The following is a 16,226-nucleotide window of genomic DNA, read 5'->3' as shown; positions in this document are numbered from 1 at the left end:
CCAAACTTCAAGTACACAAAGAAAAGCAACATTTTTCATTTTTGAGTGAACACAGACAAAAGAACACTTATAATTTTAGTCCACTTTATTTCCTTACATAAAATGTATGCAAATATCTCCAGATCACATTGGTTTTGGAGGGGGTCTTGGGGCACCACCCTGAAAGGAAAAAAACATTAAACTCTATAGCTATACTGAAAAAAAATAGTATAAAATTAGTATGTTTCATAATTCAATTTTTGACAACATGTATGCTTATGTTCTTATTCAAAGTGGATGTGGAAGCATGACTTACAGTGGGCCTGAAACGTGGTGGAGGGGTCCGGTCCTTCCTGGCCTCGCGAGAGCGGTTCCTCACCACTTTGCTGTGGATGGCACAGCTGACACAGTAGTGCAGCTTCACATACAGTTTGGGCAAAACATAGGCTGTAGAAAGACAAGGGAACAACTTCAGTAAATGTTTCAGCAAACCCCTAATTTTTTCTCCCTCCCCAACTTTCTGAAGCAAGCGTATTTACTCACAGTCAAACACACTGGCTTCAGAGATGTCCCTAACAGCCGCAGCCTCTACAATATTTCTGATGACAAACTTCTTGATGGCTTTGTCCTTAGGGACACACCGGGCACAGTTTGTGCAGCGGATGGGTTGGACATGTCCACGTCCCTTCTTGGCACGACCGTTATTCCTCCTCTTCTTAGTCTAGGAGATTAAGAAATAGTCAGCACTGGTTTACAAATGACAACCTTGTGGACTTAATCTCACAAAAGATGCTAGAGTTTTGTTTGTTTATTTGTATAGCACGTTTAAAAACAACTCAAGTTGACAAATGCTTTCCAATAAAACAACATATAAAACAAAATAACCAAAACAGCAGGAACATAAAACATGACAAACACAAGATATACACCAACTAACTCCGTTATGATTAAGTTCAAATATAATTGTAACCTACTCTATAGTATTTATGTACTTTGTTAATACATCTAGTGTAAAAAAAAAAAAAAAAAAGTAATAGGCATATGAATAGTCCATATAGAAAATATCCACTTATCCGAGCTTTTAAAACGAAGAATCAGATCATTGGTTGTTTTTTTAACAGCTTATTTTAACGTTACTTGCGTCACTGTACATGCGTTACACTTCGCAGGATCGCTTTATTGACTTAAAATGACCAACGCGGAGTTGTTTAGCTGTACAAGGAAAGAAATTACTCCGAAATGTAGAGCTGCTGAAAAAATGCACTAACTCGTCGTCATATGTACACAATGAAACACTGGCCTCTGTCTGAACGATTGCAAAACTCACCATCTTGATTCGGAGAGGACCGGAAAAGAGCTTACGTCACTGATATACTGCGTACAGCAGCCGGAAGTCCCCGGATAAAATGATAAAAGCCCCAAAGATTTTAAAGTAATAGAACAATATTTTATTATTTAAAATAAATTGCGTGATCGATAGATAGTAATATTTCTGGTTATGTACAAAGACAGACGGTCTATAACGTAAGATGGTGCCATTTTGAGATTTACAATTCCAAAATAACCTTCCTTAAGTACCTTGCAGTTGATTTATTATGATCTCGGTGAGTCCAAACAATTCAAGGTAAGTTTGTGTGCATAAATTTGTGGCTCATTAAGATTTCCACTAGATGTCAGTAAAGGCTTTGTTATAGTTCAGAGGACCAAGTATCTCACCCAGATGCTATTGTCAAAGTTTAGAAGTTAAATAAGGATCAACCAATAGCCAAGCCAAGCATTGCCAGGATTTGGACATATCAAATGTAGAAATTTAAGAATCATTAAAACACCCTTGTTTGACCACTAATCTTAATATAGGTGGGGAATGGGGATGGGTTCTTCTCAGTGCTAAGTGAATTTCTTCATGAACAGTTTGATGTCTAAATACCACTGTCATTCAAGATCAAACCACACTTCTGTATGTGTCATCTGTCATTTCATTGAGGTGGATTTCTGAGATTATAGGCAATGATTGACGGTTGGCTGATGACTTTTCTGAAATGTCCTCTGGTTTGCTTCTGGAAGTGATTATAGAGTTGGGTTGTGTAGTGGAGTGTTATTGGTGAAGGGTGGGGGCAAAAGAGGGCAGAGGTGGAAAGAGTACGAAAATATTTTACTCAAGTAAAAGTACCATTACATTTAATTAAATTTTACTTAAATACAAGTAAAAGTACCAGTCTAAAAATCTACTCAAGTAAAAGTAAAAAGTACCTAATTTAAAATGTACTCAGAGTAAAAATTACTTAAGTTACATTTTAACCGCGGGAGGGGGCAAAAATGGGATAGATCAAAGGTGCCACAGCCCTGCACAGTTTAGATATAACCCTAATTAAACATCTGATGCAGCTAATCTAATCATTTAGGCTTATTTGAAAACTACATGGTGTGTGTGTTGGAGCAGGGTTGGAACTAAACTCGGCAGGGCTGCGGCCCTCCAGGATCTGAGTTTGACACCCCTGGGATAGGCCTATAAATCTCAAACAAGTTGTTTTTAATTAAAGGAATAGTTGATTTAGAATAATAAGACTTTTGGACTCTTACAGGCAAATTAAATCAGTATCAACTAAATTCATCTTTGCAATGCAGAAGAAACACAGCAGCTTCACCTGAAGTGGCATTTAGATGTATTTACACAGGACATGAATGCATTTAACCTGCAGTTTCAAATGCAGAAATAATGTTTTGATATATGACATGAAAGCTTGAATACTGATATTTGAAATTATTTAAATAATAGAAGATACTTTAAATTAGACATTAAAACTGCCAGTAGGTGTCAGCAAGTCACTGTTAATAAGTGAGTCCTTTTGAACCGAATCATTTAAACGGTTGATTCATTCAGGAACGATTCACTGTCATTTGCTCAGAGACGCAAAATTGTGCTATGGTGGCTGTGTTTGAAATAATTTTTGTTGTCGAAATAGAGCAAAAACAGGCAATATGGTGTCTAAAAGGCAAGGCTCTTAATCATCTTCTTGTTTATTGAACTGTTTAAAAAAAAAAAAAAAAAAAATCTATATGTAATCGTGCTTATTTTTGGAGGAAAAAAATGGCACTCTTCTTGAGATATTGATTTACTATATAAAATGATATAAATATATACATTTCTGCCCCTATATCTTCAATTTTGAGATCATTCTAAATGCATTTTAACAATCTAAATCAGTGATGGGCAAACTTGGCCCTTCCAGGCCACTTTCCTGCAGATATTTGGTCCAACCCTGATAAAACTCACCTGCCTGTAGCCTTCTAGTCGTCTTGAAGACAATGACTATCTGATTCAGGTGTGTTTGATTAGGGTTGGAGCTAAACTTTTTTTTTTTGCTCAGTAATTAATGCGTTTTAAAATGTAGCGAAGTACAATACTTCAAACAAAATATACTTGAGTAAAAGTAAAATGACAGATTTTAAAAATGACTTTAAAACGGTCACCGTTCCGTATACGGGACGCCCAAATTTACTTCACTATATTACAATTAACTCCTAATGTAATCATGACAAACTATATATCATTGGAAAGGTCTAAGACTCCTAAATAGATATTTGACCATGTTTTGTTATTACAAATTATGTAGTAACAGTAATTGATTCATTTATGACAAGAGTGCACCAAGAGTCTATGATAAATCTACATCATAACAGGAGTTCTGACCTTTGTCACAAAAAGTCTTTAGTTCCTTGCCTTTTTCCTTCTCACATGTTTTAGCAATCATCATAAGTTATATACCATTTGATAGCTTAAAATCTCAAAATTCATCCTGTGAAAACCATTTTGAAATTGGACATTGCGTTACCATAGAAATGGTACTTCAAAATGTTTTAGCGGTCTCCTCCCCCTTAGTGGGGGTGTCATATTACAAAATGTATTACGGTCTTTTAGAATCAAAACTTTTTATAATCTTGACAAAATATATATTGTTGGAAAGGTCTGAGTCCCAAGATTCCATATTTTGTGGATATTTAGTTATAGATGTAATATTGAGAGAGAAAATGATAGATTTGTGACAGAAATGCGTCAACAGCCGGTGGCCTTTTTTGGTATAATGCCTAAACAAAATTGCATATGAACCAAAATTGCATATTTTTTTATATCAACTTCAAATTTGGAACACAACTTATGTAGACATATGGCTTTAATTTTATAGCAATTTTGGATTTTTAACTATTTTTAAAAATATTTATTTTATATAAAATAAAATAAAATAAAAATAGTATAATACATTTTCTTTACGGTAAATTTAAAATTCTATAACGTTTTAATACTTTAATTTTATTAAATTATTTAAATTCTGCTAATTAATTCTGCTAATAATCTGCTAATTGTCTTCTTTAAAAAGAGACCAACCTTAGGTCTGTATTCAAAAGCGTTCATGAATTATAATAATTTAAGTTTGGATAGTGCACTTTCTGGTGAATTTTCAAAAATGGGGATGACAGTTAAGGCGTTAAAAAGTATTAGTACACAAAAAAACTACTCAATTACAGTAACGCGAGTAAATGTAATTTGTTACTTTCCACCTCTGAAAGAGGGAGGTGTTCTTATGCAAGCAGCTCTCAGCATGCATGTGCAGTCTTGAAGAGTGGATGTGTAGCTCCTGCAGTTGACTGTCCCCTGTGTCACTGCAGTTTGGGAGCTATGGCGTCGCTGATGGGAACTGAAAGGATGAAACCTAGGCCCACGGACGCAAAGGTGCATGCAATCAAATTCACTCCCTCTCTTATTGTGTTTTTCTTTGACCTTGTAATAGTACGGCATTTAAGATATCCATTTTAGGGAAAGATTGCTGTATTAGCATCTGTAAATTGAATCTGAGAAGAGAAAGCTTCAGTCAGTGTGTGTGTGTGTGTGCAGAAGCTGAATAGTTTTTTAAGATATGAGACGGAGAGATGGTGACAGAGGAATGTGTCAGTGTTCCTGTAACCACTATGCCCCTAAACTGCAGCAAATAAACATTCCTCCGTTCATGTGTCAGAGCTGAACACTTGCCCACTGTTGCTGTAAAACCCAATGCTTTTTTCTTTGTCCTTAACAACTTTTTTCCCCCCAGTGGATTGCATTTAGACAATTGTACCATTGATATATATTTTTTTTCTTCCCAATTCTGGATAAATGTGCATGAAGCACTGCAGATGAACTAAGTAGCAACACTGCAAACAACACTGGACCCCATTGACTTTTTATTTTATGGCCAAAAAACACTTATATTTACTTTTGCATTCTTTAAAACATTTGTTTCTGTAACAACAGTAATGATTCACTTTACTTTACTTTACTTTTTACTTTTGTCATTTAGCAGACGCTTTTGTCCAAAGCGACTTACAAATAAGAAAAAGTAACTAAAACTAAAAAGTTACAACTCTATAAATACTATCTACCCACATATTTAAGAAAATAAAGAAATTAAATAAAATTAACACATGCATATAACAACAACATTTCAATAATAAACATATCAATGAAGAAATTAAATAAAAAGCTACTACTATCCCTTGCCGGTGTCCCTGCCCGGTGGAGTCGCACGGTAGAGTCGATGGTCTTTACACTCTTTACTTTTTTACTTTTGTCATTTAGCAGACGCTTTTGTCCAAAGCGACTTACAAATAAGAAAAAGTAACTAAAACTAAAAAGTTACAACTCTATAAATACTATCTACCCACATATTTAAGAAAATAAAGAAATTAAATAAAATTAACACATGCATATAACAACAACATTTCAATAATAAACATATCAATGAAGAAATTAAATAAAAAGCTACTACTATCCCTTGCCGGTGTCCCTGCCCGGTGGAGTCGCACGGTAGAGTCGATGGTCTTTACACTCTTTACTTTTTTACTTTTGTCATTTAGCAGACTAGACAACAATCAAAAGAATATGGCACGATTATTTAAACTTTATCTCTGTCATCATGTGGTCGCCGAAAGTGATTTAGCCTGGCTGAAAAACAGGCCAACTGAGAACCGCCTGTCGCCTCAATAGACTAAATCAAGAGGTCATGGTCCATTAGTTAGGGGGTCGATATTGCCACCTAAATCATTACTGCATCAGGCCCGTTTGCCCACACACACACACGCTGATGTACACAATTGCACAGGAATACAGATATTATTTCACACAGACTTTCTCCTGCAGACTTGTACATCATCCAGACTCCATTCTAAACTTCACTGCACACATTGCTCCGTATAAGCCACAGACAACAGTCTAATGGTTTATAATACCCACCCTCATTCCACAGAAACATCCTCAGGAAAGAAGTGGGTTTTAAGAGTGCACGGCTCCTATTTCTGTGCATATTGACTACTTATTCACTAAATAATGTAAAAATCTCTCTACACAATTATTCACGTCAGTCATACCCTCTGTTCTGTTATGTGTGTCAAAAATTCTTAGATAATGCATTTTTTCTATGTTTACTTTTTTTTTTTTTTTTGACACAGGAGATATGGATGGATGGACATATCAAAAGATCTTAGTTATGTCAGAGCCATCAAACATGATTTGCCACAGCATTCAGAAACAGGTTTTATCACGGAAATAGTTCACCCAAAAAAGAAAATTTGCTGAAAATGTACTGGCATCCAAGATGTGTTTGTTCCTCAGAAAATATTTGGAGAAATTTAGCACTATATTACTTGCTCACCAGTGGATCATCTGCATTAAATGAGTTCCATCATAATGAGATTATGCTGATAAAAACATCACAATAACATTCAAATAATTTACAAGTAATGGAGCCCAGTGCATGATATAGGAAAAAAACAAGATAATATGGCCATGAATTGATGTTTTGTTCCCACAACTAAATCGTGACCACGTTATTCTAATTCTTTCTCTTGTCTTAAATTAAATTTAATATATATCTTATACACAATATCTATTTTTTTTAATGCAAATGCCTTCATAGATATAGACTCAAAGCCATAAAACCTTTGTAGATATTTTGGATATTGTTAGGTGTTTTTATTTATTTATTTTTGGGCTCCAGTGTCGTTTTGACCTTACAGATTTTCATGGGCAAAATCAGTTAAAACATTTTTCAAAATATCTTCTATTGTGTTCCACAAAAGAAAATAAGTCATACAGGTTTGGAATGACATGAGGGTGAGTAAACTATCCCTTTAAATTAAAGTATTGCTCATATGAATCAAATCAGTAACTCAATTGCATTGATTTCTAAACAATAATGCCAACTAATGCCCTGTCATCCTTAACATTGCTTCTTCTCAGGGAGCAGTTGCAAGGCAGAGTAGGAGCGAATGATGGAGATGTTACAAGACTAGAGCCTTTGTGATGTGAGATGGCAGTTTCTCTGGAGCCACCATCTGCTGAGAGGGTCAGGCAGCATGTAGGGTTCAAATCTCCTGGATTCTGCCTGCTTCCCAGCTGCCATGCCCAGGCACTCCAAAATCCACACACAACCGCACTTGCACACCTCGCAATTATCACACACACACTCGCAGACACGCATAATCCCAGGCATGCTGCGCAGCCGAAACCATTCTCATCAGGGCTGACACTAAAGAATGTTGGAATTCTTGTCTTGAGGTACCAGTTTTTTCCTCCCTCTTTGGGTTTGTGCAGAATCCTCACATTCGGTTGAACCCATGCACCCACACTACATCAGCCCTGCATGTGACCACTGCTCCACTGTGCTCTATTCAGCACGGTGACCCGAACTTTGCTCACATTCCATATTCTTTCTTTGGTCCATTTTGCCTGGCAGCCTGCATTTCAATCCTTTCCATAGGCCCCAAACTTGAAGAGGGAAAAGCCTTCCGTAATATTTGGTGAAAGCTGCTTACCATGATTTATTTTGTGCTCCATATATCATGTACCTGTTTCAACCTGAGTTTAAAGACTTTTTCCTTTCTTACTTGTCACTTTTTTTTTTTTTTTTTTGTCTTTTGTGGTCCAGTTATCCTGTACCTGTTTGCTGTACAGTTCCCATGAGTTTAAAGAGACTCTTTTCTTTCCCCGGATGGAAAGTAGTCACTGTACAACAACATTGCTTGGCCAAGCTCTTACTCGGTCCAACCCAGTGAGGTTTTGTTTTGGAAGTGATTTAATTTTTAGCCATTTATTCTATTAGCTTCAAACCACGACTGGAAGGTTAAGTTTCTCTAACCTCTTCAGAGACCCTCAAGGGCACTTATTGAATTAAAAACTTTATTGCTCCATTTTGGAAAAAGAGCAGAGCGCTCCAATTAAGGGAAACGGCAATTCGTAAAATCTCTCGACCACGTTACTAAACAGAGATGTACAGTGTTAAAGAGTTTTCAGCTTGTGGTTTTGCATCTATCGTAATCTGCAACTCTGAATTTGCGCTTTTTTTGACTCTGTCGTTTGCATACGTCCATCATGATCCTTATTGGCATGGAAAGCAAAATGAATTTATGCTTTTAAGAGCTCTTGTGTTTGGAGATTCCTCCTTTTCCCAGCCTCCCTCCCTGCTTGCCGCCTGGCAGGCCCGTGTGTCAAAGGTGGCTGCTGCAGAACAGACTGTGGGAACAGCCGGTCAGCCTCCCCTGTCCCCTATTCCTTAACCAGAGGGGCAGCCATCAATCCAAGGCTGCTCGAACCCCTCCCGGCGCACATATCTCCGCAACCCACACACTCGCTCCCCAATAATCCGCGGAAGCAATTTCATCTCGACTCGGGTGGCGGCCCATTGTCGCCAACTCCTTCAATCTTTCCTAATTAACTCTCGCTTTGTCCCGCATCCGAGCTTCTGGACTCATCTCTACGACATTCCGATCGGGGCCGGCCTTCACACTCCCGGGCAACCCTCGGACCCTAATCCCACCGTACCCCTCCTTCCAGAGTAGCTCTTTCCATTTTTTCTTTCCCCCAACCTGCTGATCACCTACTTACAGAGTTAGGTAGGGGCATTAACTCTTTGGGTTTTTTGAAAGAAGAGGACGAAGGAGGGGGTGAGGAGGAGATGGCCAGAAAGCGACTCCAACCCAGACAATTAGAACAATGGGCTGGGCCTGTAGGGGGCTAACTCGCAGCGTCACGCCTGGACGGTGGGGTATTTTGTCGGTTTAATGAATTGTCCGTCAGTCCCTGGCTGCATCACAGGCCATGTAGAGAGTGGACAGCAGGGACCCAGACACTAAGTCGGTATTTATTACACTGCCTTTGTCACTAATTGAGCTAATTATCAGTGACTCTTCAGCACTCCCACAATGACAGTAGCCCTCCACCCTCCGCCTCCCTCATCCCACCAGTGCCTGGGAATGCAGTCTGACTTTGCTTCTTTATCCCTCTTTTCAATCCTTCTCTTCTTTTTCTAACGATATCTTTCCCGTTTTAATTAAACATTACAAGGCAAAATAGTGCAAGAATGCAGAGTATTAAGCATGTATACAGAAACTTCCTGTAAGATGGAAGAGTGGTTTATGATACAGATTTTTATTTTATTCATTATTATTTCCCTTTCAAGTAGGGAAGCATTTCAGGTTATATCTGTTGGGCATGTTGAATTTTATTGGTTAGGACAATTGAAAAGAGACAGGAGGTGATAGAATAGTGATTGGACCTTGATCTCAGATTCAAACTCGGGTCGTCGGAGGCACTACTACACAATATGACGGAGTGCAGCCCACAAAGCTATGGTTTTATAAGGGATTTTGTTGTAAAAGGTTTTGTGTGTGTGTGTGTGTGTAAAATGAACAGTGTTTTTGCCCTGTCTAAGTACTCAGTCAACATTTTGGAATTATTAAGATGTTTTTAAAGAAGTCTCTTATGCTCAACAAGGCAGCATTTATTTGCTAAAAAATTCAGTAGAAGCAGTAATATTGTAATATATTATTGACATTTAAAATAACCGTTTTCTGCTTGATTGTGTTTTAAAATAGAATTGATTCCTTTGATGGAAAAGCAGATTTTGCAGGAGCCACTGATCCAGTCTTCTGTCACATGATGTTTCAGAAATTGTTGATTGTTTGATTGCATATTAATATAATTTATTCCTTTGATGGAAAAGCAGATTTTGCAGGAGCCACAGATCCAGTCTTCATTGTCACACAATGTTTCAGAAATTGCTCTAATATGCAGATTTTCAGTTATTATTGGTACTCCATTAATAATGGTTCTTAATATTATTAAGATTTGCTGCTCAATATTTTTGAAAACTCTTTTTTTTTTTTTTTTTTTTTTTTTTTTGATGAACAGCAAGTTAACAAAAAACTGCATTGATTTGAATTAGAACATTTTAAATATCTTTTTATATATGTTTTTACTGTCACTTTTGATAAATTCAGTGCATCCTTGGTGAATAAAATGTCTTTTTTTTTTTTTTATAGAATTTTTTAATCTCAACCCCAAACCTTTGAATGGTAGTTTCCACAAAACTGTTAGGCAGCATGCCCATTTTTAACATTGAAAAAAAGAAGAAATGTTTCTTGAGCATCAAACCAGCATATTAAAATAATTTCTTGAGACACAGTAAACTGAAGTAATGGCTGCTAACAGTTCAGTTCTGGGATGTGGATGTGACGACAACAGCTCCGTCTTGCTGACCTTCAGTGGCCCTACGATATGTTGCAGTGGGTAAGTGAAAGAATCGTCTGCCTTCATCCAAACTCTTGTGGTTGCACCGGCCTCGCCAGCAGGGCGGGGGCAACGCAGCCTGTCATTATTTCTAATACCATTTCTTTATTTTGTTTCTGATATTAAGTGAAGCAAAACCTCTAGTGTCGTGAAAACATACAGATTTAACGCTGTGTTACGCCACTGCCCAAATTCCCTCAGCGGTCACTGTGGATTTAGGGTGCATGACTGTTCGAAGAAGAGGGCTGCTCTTGTGCTTTTAGCGGTGGGAATGATGTTTAGAGAAACGGATATACTTGCACAGTCACATTGTTGATTTTAGGTTAAGTGCTTTAGACATACCCTGTCATACCAGTTTGCGGTTCTGAGAAATGATTGATGGATCACAAATGAAGCTGAGGCGAATACGTTGTGGAACATATGGAAAGGCAAACCTGTTATTGAACACAAACTGTGAGCACTGTTAGGAAATGAGTGGTTCTCTGAAAACACAAATAATGAAAATAAACTTTATTGTGCTATTACTCTATATGAAAACAACTCTTCTAAACTGAGCTAAAATATTTCCTTTTATCAACATTTCTTCTCTAAAAAAAAAGCCATCATACAATAATAAATACTTTTCATTCACAATATTAAAAGATGGTGTTCAGTGCATGTAAAACACAAGTGTCAAGAGACAAGCAAATCAGGCATTTGACAAAGTAATCATGTCTCTGAGATGTATGTGGCATTTAAGTTAGCACACAACTGGCTGGAATTACTCTGTAAATAATGATACTGTATTCACCCCACTTTCAGATTAAGTCATTTTCTCACATTGCAAGTTGCAGCATAAATATATAGATCATATCTATTTATAATATTTACAACATTTTGGTTATGTTAGCTGATATACAAAATACAGATTCCATAGTTGTGGCTCTTTCAAAAACATCAATGTGAACTGTTTGTTCACTGTAAACTAGGTAGCAGGACATTTACAGGATTATCTTTACACACTTTTTTAAAAACTAGTATGAACTTGTGCGTAATCGATGTAGACAACTTCCGACAGAAGTCGTCTTCTCTCCCAAAAGAGTTTCTGTAATCGTAAACTTGCTTCTGTCAGAGCCGAATCGACGAGTCAATCTCGGGTCAATCTTAATTTTCTCTTCCCAATACTTTTCCATCAGTACAATAACATGGTATACCACATAATAATAAATGGTATTAAAAAATGGCAGGAGACTCAAAGCAATGACGGGAAGTGTGGCAGGTCCGAATGGGAAATCACGAGAGGTTGGGCCGAGTTCGGGATTCCGCTACATAGTAATCGGAAAAGGAAGCCCCATCCCTTGAGAAGCACTTCACACAGTTTTATGTGAGACGAGTAGGTCTGCAGCTAAAGAAAACAAAACGCTAAAATATTTTAAAGAACCGCCCTCTTGTTAGAGTTTTGCACTGGTTTATGAGAGAGCATGCTTGTGGTTCGCTAACCACAGGAACATCTGTCAAACTGTGTCCAGTTACTACTTTCTAGCTTCCATGTTCTCCAGAGCACCAGAGACGGAGATCGGGAGAAGAGAAGACAAACTAGAACCTCAGGACCAGTGCTTCAGTATGCTCAATTTAAACTGTATCTACATGCATAGTGGTTCTCGACCCATTTTGTTCGATTTGAAGCCATATGCTGCAGTAACACCACCAAAATATCGTGTTTTTTAAGGACTACCATCAGCTCTGCACATGTACTTTTGAACTTTTCTCAGTAGTTAATACTTGCCTATTCAACCAACAGATTGCTTGGTCCCTTTTAATCTTGCTGTCTTATCTCTTTTCTCCCGTTTTTAAACTTAACATGTATATTCATTCCTATATAACTTCCAGATACCCCAGTGGCCCCTTTCAATACCCAGTTTGGGACCTTTGCCTCCAGTTTGTTAGTTTGTTCTGTTTGTTGATCATAGACACTGATGGACGGTCTGTGTACTGGTGCAGTTGAGGCAGCTCACATGACAACACCAGTGGAAAGTACAGTGGCATCTTTCTGTGACCTGCTCCATTCGAGTCTTGTATCCCCGTCCGCAGCACAGCAGCTCGCACCCGTCCAGTGCCGGCGATGAACTGTTGCAGGTGCGTCCCGAAGTGCCATGTGTCCCTGTTTTGCCATTGTAGGAACAGAAGTTGGGTGACTTTTCAAAATACACGAGGTCCCGGGCCGAAGGTAGCTTATGTGCTGGGTTCTCCGGTTCCAGGTGGCGGGGGTCGGCTCGATGGGACGCACGGTTGCTGCCTTTGTTGGCGTACACAACTCGGGATGCGCCATCGAAACGGTCCTTCAGGAAGTCTCCCACTACACGGAAGCTGGGCAGTCTCATCCAGCATGTTTGCACAGTGCAGGACCCAGACATCCCATGACACTTGCACTCTTGTTGCATCTCTGATGCGACTGTCTGTAGGGAGAGGAATGAAAATTAATATATGTTGTGCAAAGTAATTTATACACTTATATTTCAAGTCTTAACAAATACACTCAGTATGTATCTACACAGTATAGTTGATGGATCAGCTTCTTCACAAATATACTTCATATAGCCCATATATATTGAATTTATATATATATATATATATATATATATATATATATATATATATATATATATATATATATATATATATATATATATATATATGCTGTGTGTAAATATATGTGGGCTAGTTAATCCATCAAACCAAATTAAGTGTATTTATAGACCTATAATGACATTGAAATTATAATCAATAAATTATATATAATTAATAAATAATAACCCGAATGATTATATTTATGGGGGAAAAACATCACATAAAATATAATGTAACATAATAATTAATATATTGTCTTTTTTCTTACTCATTTTAGACTTTGTTAAAAACAATCTGTAAATGTGCCTTGTTACATAAATTTTAAACTAATTTAATTGAATTTATTTTGACTGTTTATTTAAACGTAACATATTGTCTACTATAATATAATTAATATAATGTAATGTCTCGTTTGACTCATTTTAGATCTTGATAAAAACAATCATAATTGTGCATAATTGCACAATCATAAATGTGCTACATTACATTAATTTTAAACTAATTTAATTAATTTATTATTTTGACTGTTTGTCTATTTAAACAGCATATTGTCTACTATAATATTATGTAATATGCTATAATATATTGTCTTTTTTCTTACTCATTTTAGACCTTGATCAAAAAAAAATCTGTAAATGTGCCATGTTACATTTACTTTAAAATAAACTAAATTAATTTATTGTTGATTAGTTGATTATTTGTATATTTAAGCATAACATATTGTCTAATATAATATGCTATAATAATGTCTCTTTTTTTCATATCCATTTAAGATTTGGATTTTTAACAAATCTGTGAATGTGCCATGTTAAATTAATTTTAAACTAATTAGTTCATTAGTATTCAATTGGTAAAGCTCATTGGTTATAATTCATTAAATTAAATTATAAAAATAACAATTTTATTGTCTATTTTCATCTGTATTTTGGGGCACTCCATGTATTGATAGATCTATTAATGACATCTGCATTTGGATGAGACAAATGGTTTTTGATTGTCTCTTACCATTCTCCCCGCCTCATTGTTGTGCAGGTTGGTCAGATACCGCAGATCTCTGCCCCTCTCACTGGAATCTACAAACTCTCGCCCGAACATCCTGCCAAATTCCACATTATCGCTGCAGCCTCCCCAGTGCCAGTCTGGCCCTCCAGGACCCCGGCGCCGGTAGTCGCAGGTACAGGACTCAATGGCTCCCTCAGAGCAGGACCGAGCCACGGCGTGAGTAACACCAGCACTTGTGATGGCAAACACAAATGCAGTCTCACGGCAACCTAACAAAACAATAAGCACAACTTAGAATTTCTATCATGCTGTGTCTCTATACAGAAAATATGAATGTGTAATTCCATATTCTCCTGTTTCACTGTATGAGCTATGAATAGTGTACGTTGTTCAAAGCTTTCATAATGTCACTCTGAGAAGCCATGCTCACCTCGTTTGACAATTTTGCCAAAGACGTTGGGGCTGTGGGTGGTCGGACAGTTCCAGCGGCGGTTACGAAACTGCCATTTACATTCCTTGATGGCTGTATGCAGGCCTGCTGCAATGGCGTGCAAGATGCCTGGGTTTTGCCGAATCAGTTTTCTCTGACAACGACTTAGCAACGCCAGGTTGGGGTCCAACACCAACTGCACATTCTTGGAGTTGGTGAGGAGATTGCCCGAGGATGCCACATTCACAATACCCCTGCGGAGAAACAGAAAGGTTGACTTTAATAAGTTGGAAAAAGGAGTTTTCTCATCTGACTGGCATGAGATGCAAATCATTCAAGAGAAGGGACTGTTTTCTCATCATTTTCTCATTGATATTTTTTAGTTTGTGAGATGAGAATCACAGACATGTGATGTGCAAAAATTTATTAGAATTTTTTTTACCTTGTTTTTTTATTAGAATGCATGGAAGGAGATATCACAGCAAATTAATATAAAATGTTAATGATGTAATATTGAACATAAGCCAATGCATGTCTATATTTCTCAATGCAACTAGTATGCTGCAACAGGTTCAAGCCATGTCCAATGAAACTGAAATCTAATCTGAAAAATTGCTTAATGCAAAACTTTTCAAAGAACCAATCAGATACTGAATTGTATAATTGCTCTGAATAACACATTTAATATATAGGTAAAATAGGCAGAATTATACAGATTAAAGAAATAACAAAACCTTTCTTCATAGTGTATTAGCTGTATCATTTTTAATTCTCCTTTCGACGTTATGACATATACATATAACGTTACATTAGTGTCATTTTTAATTCTCCTTTCAACGTTATGACGCGCGTACAGCTTTGGCTCATAAGTCGTGTGTTTTACCTACTCCGGAATGCTCAGCACATTACACGAATTCGACCCTGAAAACGATCTGGAACGGAACTGCTCCCAGCCATAAAATAAATCCGCATTTAATTTATCCCACATTGGATTGAAAAATCTTGTCCCGTGTTCAAGCCACACTGTCAAAATGACAGAGAGAAGCCGAGAGGGAGAGCGAGAGCGCGGGCGCGCAACCAGTAGCTCCGCGTAAACAGGCTAAATGAGATTGTATTGATTTATTTGGGAACAGAGTTTGACTTCTCAACCTTAAACATATCTTAGCGCTACTTTATTATATCAGTAGGCCTAATTTTATTTAATTTTTTCCCTAAAATAAAGGTAGGCTATAAATTGCAATATAGGCTAGCTCCGCGTATGCAGTGCAGCTGTTTACTAATAAAGTAAATGACAGCTTCACTCCAACCACTAAATGACATTATAAATCTGTAGCTTGTCTAACAGATTTGATCGTTTAATTTACTGCTGTATGCACTAAAGATCTAGGAGACTTTGTACAAGATATTGATCATAGAAATTGTGCTCCAGCCTAAAGAAAAAGATTCAGTTGTTGACATTCTAGCATGAACGTACTATTAAATGTCATAATATGGGCCTGCTGTATCTTACCACCACCGGCCGCTGTTGTTCACCGCCACTGTGCCAGTGAGAGAGGAGACCAGGAGGACACATGCCGCTTTGACTGCGAGAAGCAACGTGAGTACCCGCAT

The 16,226-nt window shown here is 37.3% G+C and overlaps 2 protein-coding genes across 2 annotated transcripts; both read right to left on the bottom strand.

Annotated features, from left to right (window-relative positions):
* Positions 1-67: 67 nt before the first annotated feature.
* LOC306860921 (small ribosomal subunit protein eS26) lies at positions 68-8,760 on the bottom strand (the record flags this gene model as incomplete). The annotated part of the gene is made up of 4 exons (XM_079402945.1): positions 68-159; positions 296-426; positions 523-700; positions 8,725-8,760. 4 exons carry the CDS (start codon positions 8,758-8,760, stop codon positions 124-126), a joined length of 381 nt encoding a protein of 126 aa, XP_079259071.1. The 3' UTR covers positions 68-123.
* A 2,312-nt stretch (positions 8,761-11,072) lies between these two features.
* On the bottom strand, positions 11,073-16,226 carry LOC306860562 (protein Wnt-1-like; the record flags this gene model as incomplete). The annotated part of the gene is made up of 4 exons (XM_079402310.1): positions 11,073-13,011; positions 14,189-14,454; positions 14,616-14,869; positions 16,126-16,226. 4 exons carry the CDS (start codon positions 16,224-16,226, stop codon positions 12,520-12,522), a joined length of 1,113 nt encoding a protein of 370 aa, XP_079258436.1. The 3' UTR covers positions 11,073-12,519.

The sequence above is a fragment of the Barbus barbus genome (genome assembly GCF_936440315.1).
Source record: "Barbus barbus genome assembly, chromosome: 41".
NCBI classification, from domain to species: domain Eukaryota; kingdom Metazoa; phylum Chordata; class Actinopteri; order Cypriniformes; family Cyprinidae; genus Barbus; species Barbus barbus.
This window is presented reverse-complemented; position numbering and strand designations above follow the sequence as displayed.